At 46.2% G+C, this 18,030-nt stretch overlaps 1 protein-coding gene across 1 annotated transcript in view; it reads right to left on the bottom strand.

Annotated features, from left to right (window-relative positions):
• Positions 1 to 8,475: 8,475 nt before the first annotated feature.
• LOC121280139 (transcription initiation factor TFIID subunit 4-like) overlaps positions 8,476 to 18,030 on the bottom strand; it is a 333,722-nt gene continuing 324,167 nt past the window's right edge. The window contains exon 16 of the mRNA XM_041191822.1: positions 8,476 to 12,473. Within this exon, the coding sequence (XP_041047756.1) occupies positions 12,306 to 12,473 (168 nt within the window). The 3' untranslated portion in view covers positions 8,476 to 12,305. The remainder of the gene's footprint in view (positions 12,474 to 18,030) is intronic.

Here is an 18,030-nt window from a genome sequence, read left to right as displayed (position 1 = left end):
CTGAGGGCGTACACACAGTCTGGGGCTAGTACTGAGGGCGTGCTCACTGTCAGGGGGCTAGTACTGAGGGCGTGCTCACAGTCAGGGGGCTAGTACTGAGGGCGTGCTCACAGTCAGGGGCTAGTACTGAGGGCGTGCTCACAGTCTGGGGCTAGTACTGAGCGCGTGCTCACAGTCAGGGGCTAGTACTGAGGGCGTGCTCACAGTCTGGGGCTAGTACTGAGGGCGTGCTCACAGTCTGGGGCTAGTATTGAGGGCATGCTCACAGTCAGGGGCTAGTACTGAGGGTGCGCTCACAGTCTGGGGCTAGTACTGAGGGTGTGCTCACAGTCAGGGGGCTAGTACTGAGGGTGTGCTCACAGTCAGGGGCGAGCACTGAGGGCGTGCTCACAGTCTGGGGCTAGTACTGAGGGTGTGCTCACAGTCAGGGGGCTAGTACTGAGGGTGTGCTCACAGTCAGGGGCTAGTACTGAGGGTGTGCTCACAGTCAGGGGCTAGTACAGAGGGTGCGCTCACAGTCAGGGGGCTAGTACTGAGGGCATGCTCACAGTCAGGGGCTAGTACTGAGGGTGTGCTCACAGTCGGGGGCTAGTACTGAGTGCATGCTCACATTCAGGGGCTAGTACTGAGGGCATGCTCACAGTCAGGGGCTAGTACTGAGGGTGTACTCACAGTCACGGGCTGGTACTGAGGATGTGCTCACAGTCAGGGGCTAGTACTGAGGGCGTACACACAGTCTGGGGCTAGTACTGAGGGCGTGCTCACAGTCAGGGGGCTAGTACTGAGGGCGTGCTCACAGTCAGGGGGCTAGTACTGAGGGCGTGCTCACAGTCAGGGGCTAGTACTGAGGGCGTGCTCACAGTCTGGGGCTAGTACTGAGCGCGTGCTCACAGTCAGGGGCTAGTACTGAGGGCGTGCTCACACTCTGGGGCTAGTACTGAGGGCGTGCTCACAGTCTGGGGCTAGTATTGAGGGCATGCTCACAGTCAGGGGCTAGTACTGAGGGTGCGCTCACAGTCTGGGGCTAGTACTGATGGTGTGCTCACAGTCAGGGGGCTAGTACTGAGGGTGTGCTCACAGTCAGGGGCTAGCACTGAGGGCGTGCTCACAGTCTGGGGCTAGTACTGAGGGTGTGCTCACAGTCAGGGGGCTAGTACTGAGGGTGTGCTCACAGTCAGGGGCTAGTACTGAGGGTGTGCTCACAGTCAGGGGCTAGTACAGAGGGTGCGCTCACAGTCAGGGGGCTAGTACTGAGGGCATGCTCACAGTCAGGGGCTAGTACTGAGGGTGTGCTCACAGTCAGGGGCTAGTACAGAGGGTGCGCTCACAGTCAGGGGGCTAGTACTGAGGGCATGCTCACAGTCAGGGGCTAGTACTGAGGGTGTGCTCACAGTCGGGGGCTAGTACTGAGTGCATGCTCACATTCAGGGGCTAGTACTGAGGGCATGCTCACAGTCAGGGGCTAGTACTGAGGGTGTACTCACAGTCACGGGCTGGTACTGAGGATGTGCTCACAGTCAGGGGCTAGTACTGAGGGTGTGCTCACAGTCAGGGGCTAGTACTGATGGCGTGCTCACAGTCTGGGGCTAGTACTGAGGGCCCACTCACAGTCAGGGGCTAGTTATGAGGGCGTGCTCACAGTCAGGGGCTAGTACTGAGGGCGTACTCACAGTCAGGGGCTAGTACTGAAGGTGTGCTCACAGTCAGGGGCTAGTACTGAGGGTGTGCTCACAGTCAGGGGCTAGTACTGAGGGCGTGCTCACAGTCTGGGGCTAGTACTGAGGGTGTGCTCACAGTCAGGGGCTAGTACTAAGGGCGCTCTCACAGTCAGGGGCTAGTACTGAGGGCGTGCTCACAGTCAGGGGGCTAGCACTGAGGGTGTGCTCACAGTCTGGGGATAGTACTGAGGGCGTACTCACAGTCAGGGGCTAGTACTGAGGGTGTGCTCACAGTCTGGGGCTAGTACTGAGGGCGTGCTCACAGTCAGGGGCTAGTACTGAGGGTGTGCTCACAGTCAGGGGCTAGTACTGAGGGTGTGCTCACATTCAGGGGCTGGTACTGAGGGCGTGCTCACAGTCAGGGGCTAGTACTGAGGGTGTGCTCACAGTCAGGGGCTAGTACTGAGGGCGTGCTCACAGTCAGGGGGCTAGTGCTGAGGGTGTGCTCACAGTCTGGGGCTAGTACTGAGGGCGTACTCACAGTCTGGGGCTAGTACTGAGGGCGTGCTCACAGTCAGGGGCTAGTACTGAGGGCGTGCTCACAGTCAGGGGCTAGTACTGAGGGCGTGCTCACAGTCAGGGGCTAGTACTGAGGGCGTGCTCACAGTCAGGGGGCTAGTACTGAGGGTGTGCTCACAGTCAGGGGCTAGTACTGAGGGCGTGCCCACAGTCAAGGGGCTAGTACTGAGGTCATACTCACAGTCAGGGGCTAGTACGGAGGGCGTACTCACAGTCACGGGCTAGTACTGAGGGCGTACTCACAGTCACGGGCTAGTACTGAGGGCGTACTCACAGTCACGGGCTAGTACTGAGGGCGTACTCACAGTCACGGGCTAGTACTGAGGGCGTACTCACAGTCAGGGGCTAGTACTGAGGGCGTGCTCACAGTCAGGGGCTAGTACTGAGGGCGTGCTCACAGTCAGGGGCTAGTACTGAGGGCGTGCTCACAGTCAGGGGGCTAGTACTGAGGGTGTGCTCACAGTCAGGGGCTAGTACTGAGGGCGTGCTCACAGTCAAGGGGCTAGTACTGAGGTCATACTCACAGTCAAGGGGCTAGTACTGAGGGCGTACTCACAGTCACGGGCTAGTACTGAGGGCGTACTCACAGTCACGGGCTAGTACTGAGGGTATGCTCACAGTCAGGGGGCTAGTACTGAGGGTGTGCTCACAGTCAGGGGGCTAGTACTGAGGGTGTGCTCACAGTCAGGGGCTAGTACTGAGGGCGTGCTCACAGTCAGGGGGCTAGTACTGAGGGCGTACTCACAGTTACGGGCTAGTACTGAGGGCGTGCTCACAGTCAGGGGCTAGTACTGAGGGTGTGCTCACAGTCAGGGGCTAGTACTGAGGGCGTGCTCACAGTCTGGGGCTAGTACTGGGGGTGTGCTCACAGTCAGGGGCTAGTACTAAGGGCGTACTCACAGTCAGGGGCTAGTACTTAGGGCGTGCTCACAGTCAGGGGGCTAGTACTGAGGGTGTGCTCACAGTCTGGGGCTAGTACTGAGGGCGTACTCACAGTCAGGGGCTAGTACTGAGGGCGTGCTCACAGTCAGGGGCTAGTACTGAGGGCGTGCTCACAGTCAGAGGCTAGTACTGAGGGCGTGCTCACAGTCAGGGGCTAGTACTGAGGGCGTGCTCACAGTCAGGGGGCTAGTACTGAGGGTGTGCTCACAGTCAGGGGCTAGTACTGAGGGCGTGCTCACAGTCAAGGGGCTAGTACTGAGGTCATACTCACAGTCAGGGGCTAGTACTGAGGGCGTACTCACAGTCACGGGCTAGTACTGAGGGCGTACTCACAGTCACGGGCTAGTACTGAGGGCGTACTCACAGTCACGGGCTAGTACTGAGGGCCTACTCACAGTCACGGGCTAGTACTGAGGGCGTACTCACAGTCACGGGCTAGTACTGAGGGCGTACTCACAGTCACGGGCTAGTACTGAGGGCGTGCTCACAGTCACGGGCTAGTACTGAGGGCGTACTCACAGTCAGGGGCTAGTACTGAGGGTGTACTCAGTCACGGGCTAGTACTGAGGGCATACTCACAGTCACGGGCTAGCACTGAGGGTGTGCTGCACTTGTGTGAGGGGCAGTACTGAGGGTGTGCTTCCCTGTTGGAGAATCAATAATGAGGATGTGTTGCACTTCCTGGAGTCCCATCTGTTGGTTGGGACGTTGAACTGAGGCCCAGTTTGCCACCTCAAGTGGAACTAAAAGATGCAACTACACCACGTGGACGGCAGGGGTTCAAGAAGGCAGCTCACCACCACCTTCTCAAGGACAATCGTGGATAGGCAATAAATGCTGGCCTAACCTGTGACTCCTGCATCTCATGAATGAATCAACAGTATTTTGAAGAGCAGGGGAGGCTGGCCAAAATCGACCCCTCAATCGACACACCTAAAACAGTTTACCTGGCTATTATCACATTGCTGTGTGCAAATTGGCTGTTACATTTCCTACCTTACAATAACTGCTTCAAAACATTGTCATTGTGGCAAAATGTTTTGCAATTTCCTGAAGCTGTGAGAGGCACTGTATAAATACAAGTCCTTCTTGTCTGTAAAACCATGCTTTGTCATGTGCTATTGTACTATCCCATGGAACACCTTTTCCCCCAGTCATGGTCAGCTAAACTGGCCTGTAATTTTTTAGGTTTCCGTTTTACTCCTAATTGCAATCCTGCAGTATTTCAACTCGTCAAGGTTTCTAGGATTTAACCCATCTGGCTTGAGAATTGTGCAGGTGTGTCACTCATCCATTCTGTCAATCAGATCCTTTTGGTCTCTGATCTGTTCATTTTTAATATTTCGCCATGAATAGTTCAATAACATATTTCGTAGCCCCCTCCCTCCCCCACTTATCTGTCCCAAACAGCTCCCCACTTGTGCTGTGCTAACAATTACCAGGTATTGCACCACCCTTAACACCACCCGAACTTCACCCTTAGCCTGTTGCATGCTCTCACCTCCCTTTTGATGACTGCTTTATCATTCCTTATCCCTTCTCTGATCAGACCAAAATTCACAAGTTATCAAACTATGGAAATGTTTATTAAAGATTACATCAAGAAAGCAATAATAAGTACCACTAAAGGAGATTGATTTGTTCACAATGCTACAGTGGAACTTACTGTGCAAAATAATAATTGTTGAGGGGTTCCCGTGGTTCTTGGTGGATGCACCTTGTGTGGACCAGGCATGAGTACTGAGAGCTTGTGTGTGAGACTGATCTCTCATCAAGTCTTTCATTGACATCCATCTGCAAAATTGGAAGTACAGTGCTGAACTAGGATAAGCATTGAGGCAGGATTTAGACTACAGATTTGGCAATCACTTATGGTTGGGTAAATCTTGCTTTCAGAATTTCTTGACTATTCTTCCAGAGTTATGAGGCTGCAGCACTAGAACTCCTGTTGAGACGGACATTATTTTGAAAGCCTATCATAATAGCAAATTAAATTGAACAGAAATATGGAAATACTGGAATTTGAGTTTCCCTCATATTGGTTTTCTGGGTGGGCTGTGAGTTTGCTAAGCAGCAATTTAAAGGGATATCTGCTTCCCCATAGCTGGACTCAAATCTTGCATAAACCCCCAATGGAATTAGAGGCACTGGAGAAAAAAATCCAAAGTTATACTATTTACGCAGCTGTTGGAATCAGCGTTCAGGTATGCATACTCAATCTAGATAGGGCTATGGGGAAAGTGTGAGGGATTGGGACTGACTGAATCGTTCTTTCAAAGAGTTGTCACAGATATGATGGAGTGAATGGTCTCCCTCTTTTATACCTTTGTTTCCCCTCGACTTCATTGTTCAAACGCTGGCCTCCTATCTTGCCATAAACATGCCTCATCCAAAACCCTGCTGCTCAATAGCCTAACTTGCACCAAATCCTGTACAATCATCGCCCCCTGTACTTGCTGACCTACACTGGCTTCAACTTTAAAATGACTATCCTTCTTTTCAAATCTCTTCATGGTTTCACCGCTCGGTATTTCTAACCTCACCCAGCCCTACGATGCCCCCACCCCACCCCACAGATCTCTCTGGTCCTAGCCTCTTGCACATCCGATATTCATCCTTCAGCCATTCTTCCAGCTGCCTAGGTTCTAAGCTCTGGAATTTCTTCCCTAAACTTCTCCACCTCCCTATTCTCCTTTAAGATGCTCCTTAAAACCTACTTATTTGACAAAAGCTTTGGGTCACTTGTTCCAATAACTCCCTATGTAGCTCAATGTCAAATTTGGAATAATTTCCGTGAAGTGCCTTGGAAGTTTTGCTGCATCAAAGGTGCTATATAAATGCAAGTTACTCTCATTGAGCAAAATATTACATGATTCTACAAGCTGTCTATCACTACCAGTCAGGAACCAAATTTAAAATGCTTTCAATTGGCACAACTACAAACCCATCAAAAATGCTGTACATATAAAAACACAGAGTTCCTTGTGATATTAACAGGAGAGACCTTTGATCTGTTACATTAACCCTCGACTATACTCACTCAATAGTTTTCCCATGTCCATGCGTAATTCTTTGTTCCAAAAAGGCTAATGGAATGTTGGCCTGTATCTCAAAGGGGCTGCACTATAAAGGGAAGGGCATTGGAAGAGGAGAGCAGACACAAAAAGCTCAGTTGGCCCAGAGAAAACAGAGCCCAGTGAATCGTGCACTTTTTCAGCCCACTTTCTCCCTCTGCAGAAAAAAACGGCAGAGACTGCCATGCCAGAGTGCGGCTGCTGAATTATACCACGCAAAGCTTAACACAGAGTTGATCACCATGGTGCAAACCATTAGCCACATAAATGGAAGGAATTGATAATTCAGTTGTACAGAGTCTTGGTCAGGCCCCAGCTGAATTAATTGCATTCAGTTCTGGGGCACTGTACTTCAGGGAGGATCTGTACAGCTTGGAGGGGGTGCAGCACCTATCACCAGAATTAAGCTGGTGCTTATATGGTTAAATTATGAGCACATTCCTCTTAACCTGTTAAGTATAACCTGTTTTCACATTTACCTGTCCTGGTGTTATAGACCTGCTCTAATTCAGCACCAACTCCCACTCAGAACAAAATGCCTTGGCTTAGTTATTCACTCTTGTCTCATTCATAAGGTTGTGGGTCCCAGCCCACTCCAGGGACTCAAACCTATAATCGGAGCTGGCATCCCAGTGCACCATTGAAGGAGTGTGCAATGTCAGCGTTCTCCCCGGTATCCTAGCCAATATTTATCTCTCAACTAACAGCACTAAAACAGTTCATCTGATCATTATCACACTTCTGTTTGTGAGAGGTTGCTGTGTGCAAATAGCGTCCACATTTCAACAGTGACCATATTACAATTGACTGTAATGTGCTTTGGGATGTCCTCAGGTTGTGAAAGGCACTACAGAAATGTAAGTTCTTTCTTGACCTTACCTTTGCTCAGTACAAAACGTCTCTGTCGACTTCCAACTTTGACTGTGTCGCACAATTCAAGTACAATAAATTATATTGACCATGCATGGGGTAGCAGGAAGACTAGTTCTGGAGTTTGGCCTGCAGATTTGGTCCAGTATCCAGAAAAGGATATAGATGTATTGGAGAGGGTTTTGTGGTGGGTAAGCTGGATGATTCCAGCGTATGCTGTGGAAAAACACCCAATAGACTAAACTGATTGTTACTGGAGGCAACAATCCTGGTTTTCAAAACAATAAAGCAAAATAAATAGGAGCAAGAATAGGCCATTTGGCCCCTCAAAATTACTCCACCATTCAATAAGATCATGGCTGATCTGATTGTGGCCTTAACTCCACTTTCCTGTCTATCACCCGGCCCCCCCCCCCCCCCCACCCCACACCCCTCCAATATTCTTGTAGATCAAAAATCTGTCTGACTCAGCCTTGAAAATATTTAATAACCCAACCTCCACAGCTCTCTGGGATAGAGAATTCCAAATACTAATGATCCTCTGACAGAAGAAATTCCTCCTCATCTCTACCTTAAATTTATTTTGAAAATGTGTCTTCTAGTTATAGATTCCTCCATGAGGGGAAACATCCTTTCAACATCTACCGTCAAGCCCTCTCATGACTTTATGTTTCAGGAAGATCACCTCTCATTCTTCTAAACTCCAATGTGTACAGGTCCAACCTGCTCAACCTTTCCCATAAGATAACCCCCTCATACCAGAAATCAACTGAATGAACCTTCTCTAAACTTCCTCCAATTGAAGTGTCCCTCTTCAAAGAAAACCAGAACTGTACGCAGTACTAGGCACTGTCTCACCAATGCCTTGTACAGTTGTAGCCAAGACTTCCCAACTTTTATACTCCATTTTCCTTGCAATAAAGGCTAATAGTGTAGGATACAGTTGAAGTAAATAAGCTATTTATCTTGGACAATAAACAGAGAACTGTTGGACACATAAGCTCAAAGTACATAACGGGGTAGAGATTAGAAAAATACTGTTTTTCTCCCACAGGAAGGATTGTGGTCAGATAAGGGAACTGTTCAAGGCCAATTAGATTGATACGTGTTGGGAAGGGGAGATTGAAGCTCAAAGAAACATTAGCAAAGCCGCTTGTTTCCTTTTTCCCCAGAGGAAGGGAATCATAGAATCATACAGCACAGGTGGCGACCATTCAGCCCATCAGACATTTGAAAGAGCATTCCCCTCCCCTCCTCTTTCCCCCATCACTGAGGAGGGCGGAATAGACTTAAACATTCACGCTGAGGAACGAGAGAAAGGAGCACACATGCAATGTTTAATAAACAGATGTTTTATTTTTTTACAAAATAAGTACAAAGTTTGCAAGTAAGTCTTTGCACACGGACTGCAGAGCGTAATTGTATGTACAGGGTACGATACCAAAAATAACGGAATTCTAATTAACACAAAAGTCTTTCTGTAAACACTATGTACAAATTGTTGTCTTTCTAAAACCAGCTTTTCTGTTTCCTACATGATTGTTGTGCTTGCTCATTTGAGTTAACACCTTAAATAATATTTTGGCTAGACTGCAGATGAAGTGCAAATATACCTGCTTGTTCTTTAAGAACCATAAAAAAATTATTAAAAGTATTTTAAACTGACTGACAAATTGCTTTATTTGTGCTTTTTCTCTCCCTTCCCTCCCTCCACCCTCCCCAATACTTCACAATGTTAAAAACGTAATGCATCAGAGTGCCAGAGCGCACTTATACAACCAGGGGTGGGGAGTGGTTGAGATAAATTCAACCAGCCTGACAAGAGGTTACTGTGTGCTCCAAGCAGAATTCAGGGTAGCGAAGCACAAAGTAACATCACTGATTGGAAGACCAGTGCCCTCTCTCTCATTCTCTGGTTTAAGTGGAGTGTATACACACACACACACACACACACACACACACTCTGTGGCTGCAGACAGCAATGCAATGACTGCATGCTGTTTATAGTAGCGGGTGTACATCTGCAAATTTGACAAAACTTCAACACCTCTTTTACGCAAAAGCATTGATCTGAACATTCACACCCACACTGTGCACCAAGCTGTGAAAGTGGTAATACTTGGGAAAGGGGGGAAGGGGAATTAATACCAAGGAAAGAGGTGAGCTAATACTGAGAAAAAGGGGAAATTGATGCTGGGGAAAGGGAGAACTATAAGTGGGGTGGGTGGAATGGTGAATTAATACTGGGGAGGGAGGGGAATTATTTCTGGAGAAAGGGAATTAATGCTGGGAAAGAGGAAATTAATACTGGGGAAAGGTGGGAATTATTACTAGGAAAGGGGGAAATGAATCAATTCTGGGAAAGGGGTATGGCGGATTAATACTGGGGAAAGGGAGAATTAATGCCTGGCAAAAGAGATATTAATACTGAGGAAAGGGGGAATTAATACCAGGAATGGGAAATTAATACTGAGGATGGGGGAAATGATGAATTAATGCTGGGGAAAGGGGGAATTAATACTGCTAAAAGGTACTATTATTAGCAAAAAGAGAAATTAGTACAGGAGGAAGAAGGGTATTAATACTGGGGAAAGGAGGGAATTAATACTGGTGAAAGGGGTCATGGGTGAAATAATACCAGGGGAGGAAATGAAGTAATGCTGGGCAGAAAACATACTGGGGAGAAAAAGGTAAACTAATACTGAGGGTAGGAAAATTCTTAATTAGCACTGGAAAGGGGAATTTTGAACTAAAATTGGGCAAACTGCTGAGTGAATACTCATGAAGAACTGAGATAGTGAAGTGGAGAAGTCTGGGGTAAGGTGAGAATAATCAGCCCCCTTTTGTGTTACTAACTTTCTTCCTGAAGATTTCAGGGCAGATTTTCCTCAATTACATTCCCAACCAGAGGACATCTTAGGGCCAAGAGATCCTCTGTCAAATGTGCTCAGATGAGCTGGTGCAGGAACAGGAAAATCTGTCTCACAGACTCCTTGCTGGGAGAAGATTCAGAGTGTCCTCTGGCGCTCCACCCATGGAGGGGCATCAGTCAAACAGAACTCCAAACTATCCAGGCCCACACACACATTCTGCCCAGTGACCACTTGGTATTCATCACCAGCCCCACACTAGTGCAGGGACAGTTAATTTAACCCTGACAACTTGAATGGCAATCCAGGGAGAATTAGTAACTCTGTGCACACCGGGATTAAAACCTGGGACCTTCTGGTTCTGTATGGCAATGGTTCTCAAACTGGGGTCCGTGGATCCCCGTGGGTCTGTTGAAACTTTCCAGGGGATCCCCAATTTAATCAATAATTTGGGTGGGCTTTTGCTGAACAGATTTTACAGCAGTGGCAGAGGAAAATCTGACAATAACATGGCGCACTACAGTTAGTTTCAAATAGGACTTGGCTGATTCGTGATTTATAATGGTCAGCACATGAGAAGTCCCAGTTGCTTTTTCATCTTGAGAACTGCAGTTTGCTATGAGTATTAGGCTGGTGGAACGGTCAAGAAAAGAGTAAATAAATGAGCACAAGTGGAGCTGTGCTCGGTGTGAGCCAGGAGTGGAAAGCAGCCACCATGTAGAGAGCACCAAGTGGGCTGGCTGTCTCACCTCGGAGGGCAGCAAGAATGAAGGAGTGCTGAAATCGGCATGAAGAATGACAGTGTGTTGTGTGTGTGTGTCTGTGTGTGTCTGTGTGTGTGTGTGTGTGTGTGTGTGTGTCTGTGTGTGTCTGTGTGTGTGTGTGTGTGTGTGTGTGTGTGTGTGTCTGTGTGCGTGTGTGTGTCTACCTTCTGCTATTCTCCAGTTCTGGGCAAAGATGGAAATTGGAGAATTCTAGATCTTTTAAATGGGAATAAAACCTTTATTTTAGGTAATATTTGTACGGAACTTCCTCCTGTTGATATTAGAATTAGAATCAACAGATTCTAAAAGGTACAATACTATTAAAACATCTTTACATGTAGCACTTTCATATTATGAGTATTATATAGTATAATTTAGGTTAGGGTCGGGCAGGGGACTGGTATGTTCATGATTACTGATCAATCTGAAAAGTAGTCCTGCAGCCAAAAAAATTTGAAAACAACTGCTGTATGGCACCCTCTTTAATCAGTCACTTCACTCAATTGTATTAGGTTTCAGCAACACATTTCAGAGAGAACGAGAGAGAGGCAACTCACAAAGTTAGTGCAACTGGGATCACTAGGGTACTCCACAATTGTACTAATTCCCCCACCTGCCCTCAAATGAAATTTAGAGAAAAACTTTTAAAATGATTTAAAACTAAATGATCCCCCACACTGGTTGGTACAAACAGAACACGCACTGGTGAAACCGGCAATGCCCACTTTAATCCACCCATGAGGAGGTCTTTGCTGAGCAACATCCCCTCACAGTTAAAATATCTCAGGCAATTTCAATGGGTCCCTGCCGTGTTACCATTTATTTTTAGTTTTATAAAGAAACTTTAAATAAAGTTATAAAATGGAAAAAATATATATATATTTCCCTTAAACATATAGCTTTCAATACTGCTAAAGGCTTTTGAATACAGGAGCAGCTATTCTGACTAACTCCTGGAATTGGTTACAACATAATAATACCTTATGAAAAGACAAACTAAAGAATCGAAACAAGACCCAAGACTACAATAGACAGCTGTATGATTGCAGCCTCCCCTTTCCCCACAAAAAACATGGGGAGTGGGGTGTAAAAAACGACTAAATTAAAACGTAAAACTGCTAAACAACAGGTCCAGTCTGTGAGCGACTGGAGAGGAGGAGGTCAGTTATCAATTTGGTCAGGGATCCTTTCCCTCTTTGACACAAACTCAGAAGTGTATTCCTGGCGCAGGTACTGATGGACCTGTCATGTGTGTGCTACAGTATTTGCTGTTTTCATTATGGATTTACCAGCATTCACAGTTCATTTTTTTTAACTTCTACCGACAAATGGACAAAAACTGGGTGGGGAGTTGCAGAAAATTTAAATACTGGGTGCAAACATTCAGCTAGAGGTATCTAAAGGTTATCAGAAGATGAGGTCTGAGGCAACGGTAAACAAATTTGGATACTAAATTATTTTTTAGGAAAAGGCACAAGGCGGCAGTCACTGAATGCTGATGGCCTGCAGATGTAGGTCAGAGGGACTGAGTCCTCGGTCCCCCACCCTCTACTTCAGCAGCGCTCGGTACAGTACTAGTGAGTGCCTGGTGTCTCGCTCCTGTTCCATGTAGAAGATGAAGTCCCTGAGGTTTACCCGAGTTACCCTCTGTCGGGTGTACTGGCGAGACGAGGCTGGTCCGGATCCTGCCTGGGTGCCCGATGTGGGACCTGCGCCCTGTGAGGAGGAGAAACATAGGTCACAGTGGGAATCAAAGGCAACCTCCATGGTTAATCATTGCTTAACAGACATTCTGTTTATCCTCGAGCCCGCCACAATTGCACTGGGCCCAGTAAACCTCTGGTGTGCTGCTCAAGTAACGTTCATGATGCACGCAGCGAGTGTCAATGGGCTGTTGAACCATAAAGTTATCACAGCTGAGTTCAATTCTGGACACATCCAACATTTTCCAGTGGGGATTACTGGACATTGATCTGGAGCACGGATCATGCTTGATTTCCCCCACCTCCCTTGCTAAGAATGCAGACATGATAGATTTTATAGAACCCCTTTGACTTTCAGGGCTTAATTTTGTGGTTAAGAATGTTTCTTCTGCGGCATTTGTTAAAACAGGCAATATTAGAGTGTTACAAGATGGCTCACATCACCACAGCTTCTTTGCAAGACTGTTGTTCTAAGATTCAATCAGATATTTGTTAAATTACAAATGTTTACAATTCCTATACATGGAAGGACAGCTTTAGTTTTAGGGCCCCATCTCTGGGCTGATGGGTTATTGTAAGCCAAAAGTGATGACCATGGAGGAAGGGGATGTTAAAGGCTGTTTAACCGAGGATAAATGTGAGACTACTGTCATGGAAATTATGGGGTGGATCACCCTGTGGCTGAGTTCACCGCCCATAATGCGAAATCTCCCTCAGCCTTTGCTCCATCGCCTGTGTTATCTGAGTAACATTCCAATCTAGAAACAAAGATTCTGTCTAGTCCTTAAATGGCTGGCACAGTGACAACAGCTCCAAGCTCGTCTCTCTGTGGCAATGTTAATGAATAAATCCAGTCGACTTCAAATCCCACCAAAGCTACTTGTGGGACAGGATACTATAGTTTGTAGGCTGGCACCATGAAAAAGACCTAGGAAAGCAGCTGAACTACAAAAACCCAGTTGGATTGCTGATGCCTTTGAGAAAGGAACATGCATCCCTGCCTGATTTGGCCTACGCTGGACTCCAGCCTCAGAGAACGTGGTTAATTCTTAATCCCCTCAGAGGTGGGCAATACTCTTGGTAGTAAACTGCTAAGAAAGTATCAGCTGCTTTGTCACAATGGTAGCATGCTCACCTTTGAGTTAGAAGGACATCAGTTGAAACCACCTACCAAAGGCTTGAGCTCATAATCCAGACTTACACAACAGTGCAATGCTAAAGGAGTGCTGCATTGTTGGAGGTGCCGTCTGCTGAATGAGACATTAAAATGAGGCCCAATCTGCACTGGATGTATATAAATCTTTCCAATGGCATGATTCAAAGAAGAATAGGACAGTTCTAGTGTTTTGACCAATATTTATCCCTCAGCCAATATCACTAAATAAATTATTGGGTAATTTACCTCATCACTGTTTATAGGAGCTTGCTGTGTGCAAACTGGCTGCAAAGTACATTCATGCACATTAAAGGAGCACCAATATAAAAGGTGGTTAAAATGCTATTGGAAAATTCATTGAAGTTATTTACCCAAATAGAGAAGCCCCCTAATTTGTTAGCCTAACTTGGTAATGAATAAATATCACACCCATTGTGTTGTGGGAGTTCCCTGGACTCAGATGCTTAATAAGGTTTGTGAATGAAGGGAGATTTGAAAAAAACAGGGGACACGATCAGTTTTTTTTAAGAGAAAGCTACAGAAGTAAAGTTTCAACAGACTCAAGGTTAAGGTACACAATAGTAGTTAGATGTTATTTTGTTTAATTGAAGTAAGATGACCCAGTGATGTGGGGAAGGATAGAAACATTATTATACAAAGATAAATGATTGAATGAAGGGTCTCTGTACCATAATTGTTGTTCTCTGTATTCGCTTCCTTTGTGACATGAAACAGCTTAATGATTTAATACTGACCTCATTATGCCTTCAAAAAGATTGCAGAGGTACACAAGCACATGTGTGAAAGACACAACATCCAGTTACAGGTCAAGATGGACACGGTGTTACGTACAGTCTACACAGCAGAAACAGGCTATTTAGACCCACCGGTCTGTGTCAGTGTTTATGCTCCACATGATGCTCCTCCCACTAATACCCTGGGTTATGCTACTGTGTGTTGGATATTGGATTGGTGGGACACACGGTCACAGGAGGGACCAGAATCTTTGTACCTGAAAATATCCAAGGTCAAAAAATATTGAACATGTCAATAGGAATGTCAACCATATTAAAGAAGTGTTTGAGCAATAGGGGGAAACGTGAGGAGTCTCAGTTGTGCGGGACAGGGTCGGTGGGTGTGGGGGGAATGGTTTTCAGCTAGAAATACTCAGTAAGTGTGTCAGCATGAAGGAAGATGCATTCTTTCAATGCAACTACAGGAAACCAGAATGTAATCCGTCCTTCAACAGCTTCACCAACTGAGGGAAGAAATAATCAGAGAACATGTATTGTTGTTGATTACTTTTAAATAAATCCCAAGTTATCAGTGCGCACTTGTTTTTTCTACGGTCTGCATCACATATGGAAAAGAACACCTTTAATAAAGTAACTGCACCTTAAGGAACTCAAACAGAGGCCAACGTTGTCTGTAGCCATAGTAACAAATTAGTGAGCAGCACACATCAAGGGAAAAAAACACAAGGAAATAGCCCTCAGGTAATGCACCACACAGTTACCCACACTCCAGGCTCTCTCATCTTGTCTCAATTTCCTTCCCTCTCCCTGCTTGGATTTTCTTTTTTCCCCAAATAGGTGCTTGCATGTGTAGATGTGCGTAAATATATTTTTTTCAGCTACATACAGGGATATGCATCCTATTCTGCCATCAGGGCTGCTTATATTAAACAAAGCCAGCCTTGTTTGTGGGCTGTTTGCCTCCAGGCATCCTCCTCCAGCCAAGAGGGCGGAACAGCTTGGTGCTGGCCTTGGTTGCAGCTGCTGTTCCCTTATCCTGTGATCAGATGCCAGGAAGCGATCAGGCAAGGGCGTGTCAAATGACAGTGGTTTTTGCAAAATAATTTTGTTTTGCCCAGGGTGGAACCACCTCACTTCTTCCTTCTGCGCTCAGCTACCAACTATGTGGGATGAGGCACTCCTGCACCATGTACACTACCGAAAGGGGAGTGGGGTACATTTGCAGATCCCAGTCCATCACTCCTCTTACATGTGGGTTCCCTGGGGATTTGGGGATTTCTGCACAGCAAAACAAACAAGGGTTGAAAAGGAGAGGGAAAAATACCGCAAAGATCCGTGACAGAAACAACCAATTATGTATGATGTTAGAACAAGGGCAACACTGCACATTATAGGAAAAAGCAGCCTTGTGCATTATTTTGTGGAATAGCAAGATTCCATATAGAATAGAGAATAGCCTCTGTGTGTATTATAGGGAATAGCAGGTTCTGTATATGTTACAGAGAACAGCAAGTAACAACAACTTATATTTCTATGGTGCCTTTAATGTAATAAAATGTTCCAAAGTGCTTTACAGCATTATAAAGCAAAGTATGACACTGAGCCACATAAGCTGATATTAGGCCAAGTGACCAAAAGCAGTCAAAGATGTAGATTTTTTGAGGAATGTGTTAAAGGAGGAAAGCGAGGTAAAGAGGCCTAGGTAGGGAATTCCAGAGCTTGAGGCCAAGGAAACTGAAGGCACGGCCACCAATAGCGGAGCAATTAAAATCAGGGATGTTCAAGAGGCTAGAATTAGAGGAGCACAGATAACATGAACGGTTATGGACTGGAGGAGATTACAGTGATAGGGAGGGGCAAGGCCAAGGAAGGGATTTGCGAACAAGGATGAGAATATTTCAATCAAGATGTTGTTTTACCAGGGACCAATGTAGGCCAGTGAGCAGGGGTGTAGAGGAACGGGGTTTCATGTAAAGACATGGGCAGCAGAGTTCTGGATGACCTCAAATTTACAGAGGGTAGAATGTGGGAGACCACAGCCAGGAGCGCATTGGAATAGTCGAGTCTAGAGGTAACAAGGTCATGAATGGAGGTTTCAGCAGGAGATGAGCTGAGACAAGGGCAATTTCAGGTGATGTTATGGAGGTTGAAATAGGCAGTCTTAGTGATGACATGAAGCTGAGGCTCGAAGCTCATCTGGGATCAAATGTGACTGTTGCCAGGGAGAGCGATGGAGCTGATAATTAGGGAATCTAGTCTAGAGTGGGACAGAAAACAATGGCTTCAGTCTTCCCAGTATTTAATAGGAAGAAATTTCTGCTCATCCAGTGCTGGATATCAGATAAGCAGCCTGATAATTTAGCAACGGTGGAGGAATCAAGAGAGTTGTTGGTGAGATAGAGCTTGTGTCATCAGCATACATGTGAAGCTTAAAACCGTGCTTTTCGATGATGTCGCAGAGGAGCTTTTTTTAAATTCATTCATGGGATGTGGTCTTCGCTGGCTGGGCCAGCATTTATTGCCCATCCCTAATTGCCCTTGAGAAGGTGGTGGTGAGCTGCCTTCTTGAACCGCTGCAGTCCATGTGGTGTAGGTACACCCACAGTGCTGTTAGGGAGGGGGTTCCAGGAGTTTGACCCAGTGACAATGAAGGAACAGTGATATATTTCCCAGTTAGCTATGAAGTAATGATACTGCAGGACCCAATAATCCAAACATTAATTGGGGAAATGTTACCGTAAAGGGTAAAGAGGGGAAAGAATTTCTGAAACGTGTTCAGGAGAACTTCCTTGACCAGTATGTTCTCAGTCCAAGCAGGAAGGAGGCATTGCTGGATCTGGTGCTGGGGAATGAGGTGGGCCAAATGGACTAAATGTCTGTGGGGGGACACTTGGGTAACAGCAATGATTGTATCATAAGGTTTAGATTAGTAACAGAGAAGAGGGGACAAGGAAAACTTTTATATTGGAAGAGAGCTAACTTCAGTGGGCTGAGAAGGGATCTAGCTAGGGTAAAATGGAACCAGAACTGACAGGAAAAGCTGTAATGGAGCAATAGGTGACCTTGAAGGAGGAGCTGTTTCAGGTATAGGATAGGTACATTTTAACGAGAGTGAAAGGCAGAGGAACCAAAGCCAGGGCTCCCTGGATGTCCAGGGAGATAGAGAATATGCCGAAACAAAAAAAGAGGGTGTATTATGTATGTTAGGTGAATTCTTTAAGCACAACCTTAAGAAAATGAGTTGAGAGGAAAAGTGAAGAGGAAAATTAGACTGGCAAAACGAGAATACAAAAGTAAATCTGAGTCAAAATTCTGAAACACCCTTCCTAACAGCACTTTGGGTGTTCCTTCAACACACGGACTGCAGCGGTTCAAGAAGGTGGCTCATTATCAACATCTCAAGGTCGATTAGGGATGGGCAATAAACACTGGCCTAGCCAGCGACACCCACATCCCATGCTTGAATAAATTTTTTAAAATGGTAGTCAACATGAAAGTGAAACCAAAAATCTTGTACCGCATGGTAGATAGTGAGCCCTATTAGGTACAGAGAGGATGATATATGCTTAAAGACACAATACAAAACTAGAATACTTAATCAGCACTTTGTATTAGTGCTTACTAAGGAAAAGGAATCTGACAAAATATCGCTAAAAGTG

This window comes from Carcharodon carcharias, chromosome 7, assembly GCF_017639515.1.
Source record: "Carcharodon carcharias isolate sCarCar2 chromosome 7, sCarCar2.pri, whole genome shotgun sequence".
NCBI lineage: Eukaryota > Metazoa > Chordata > Chondrichthyes > Lamniformes > Lamnidae > Carcharodon > Carcharodon carcharias.
This window is presented reverse-complemented; position numbering and strand designations above follow the sequence as displayed.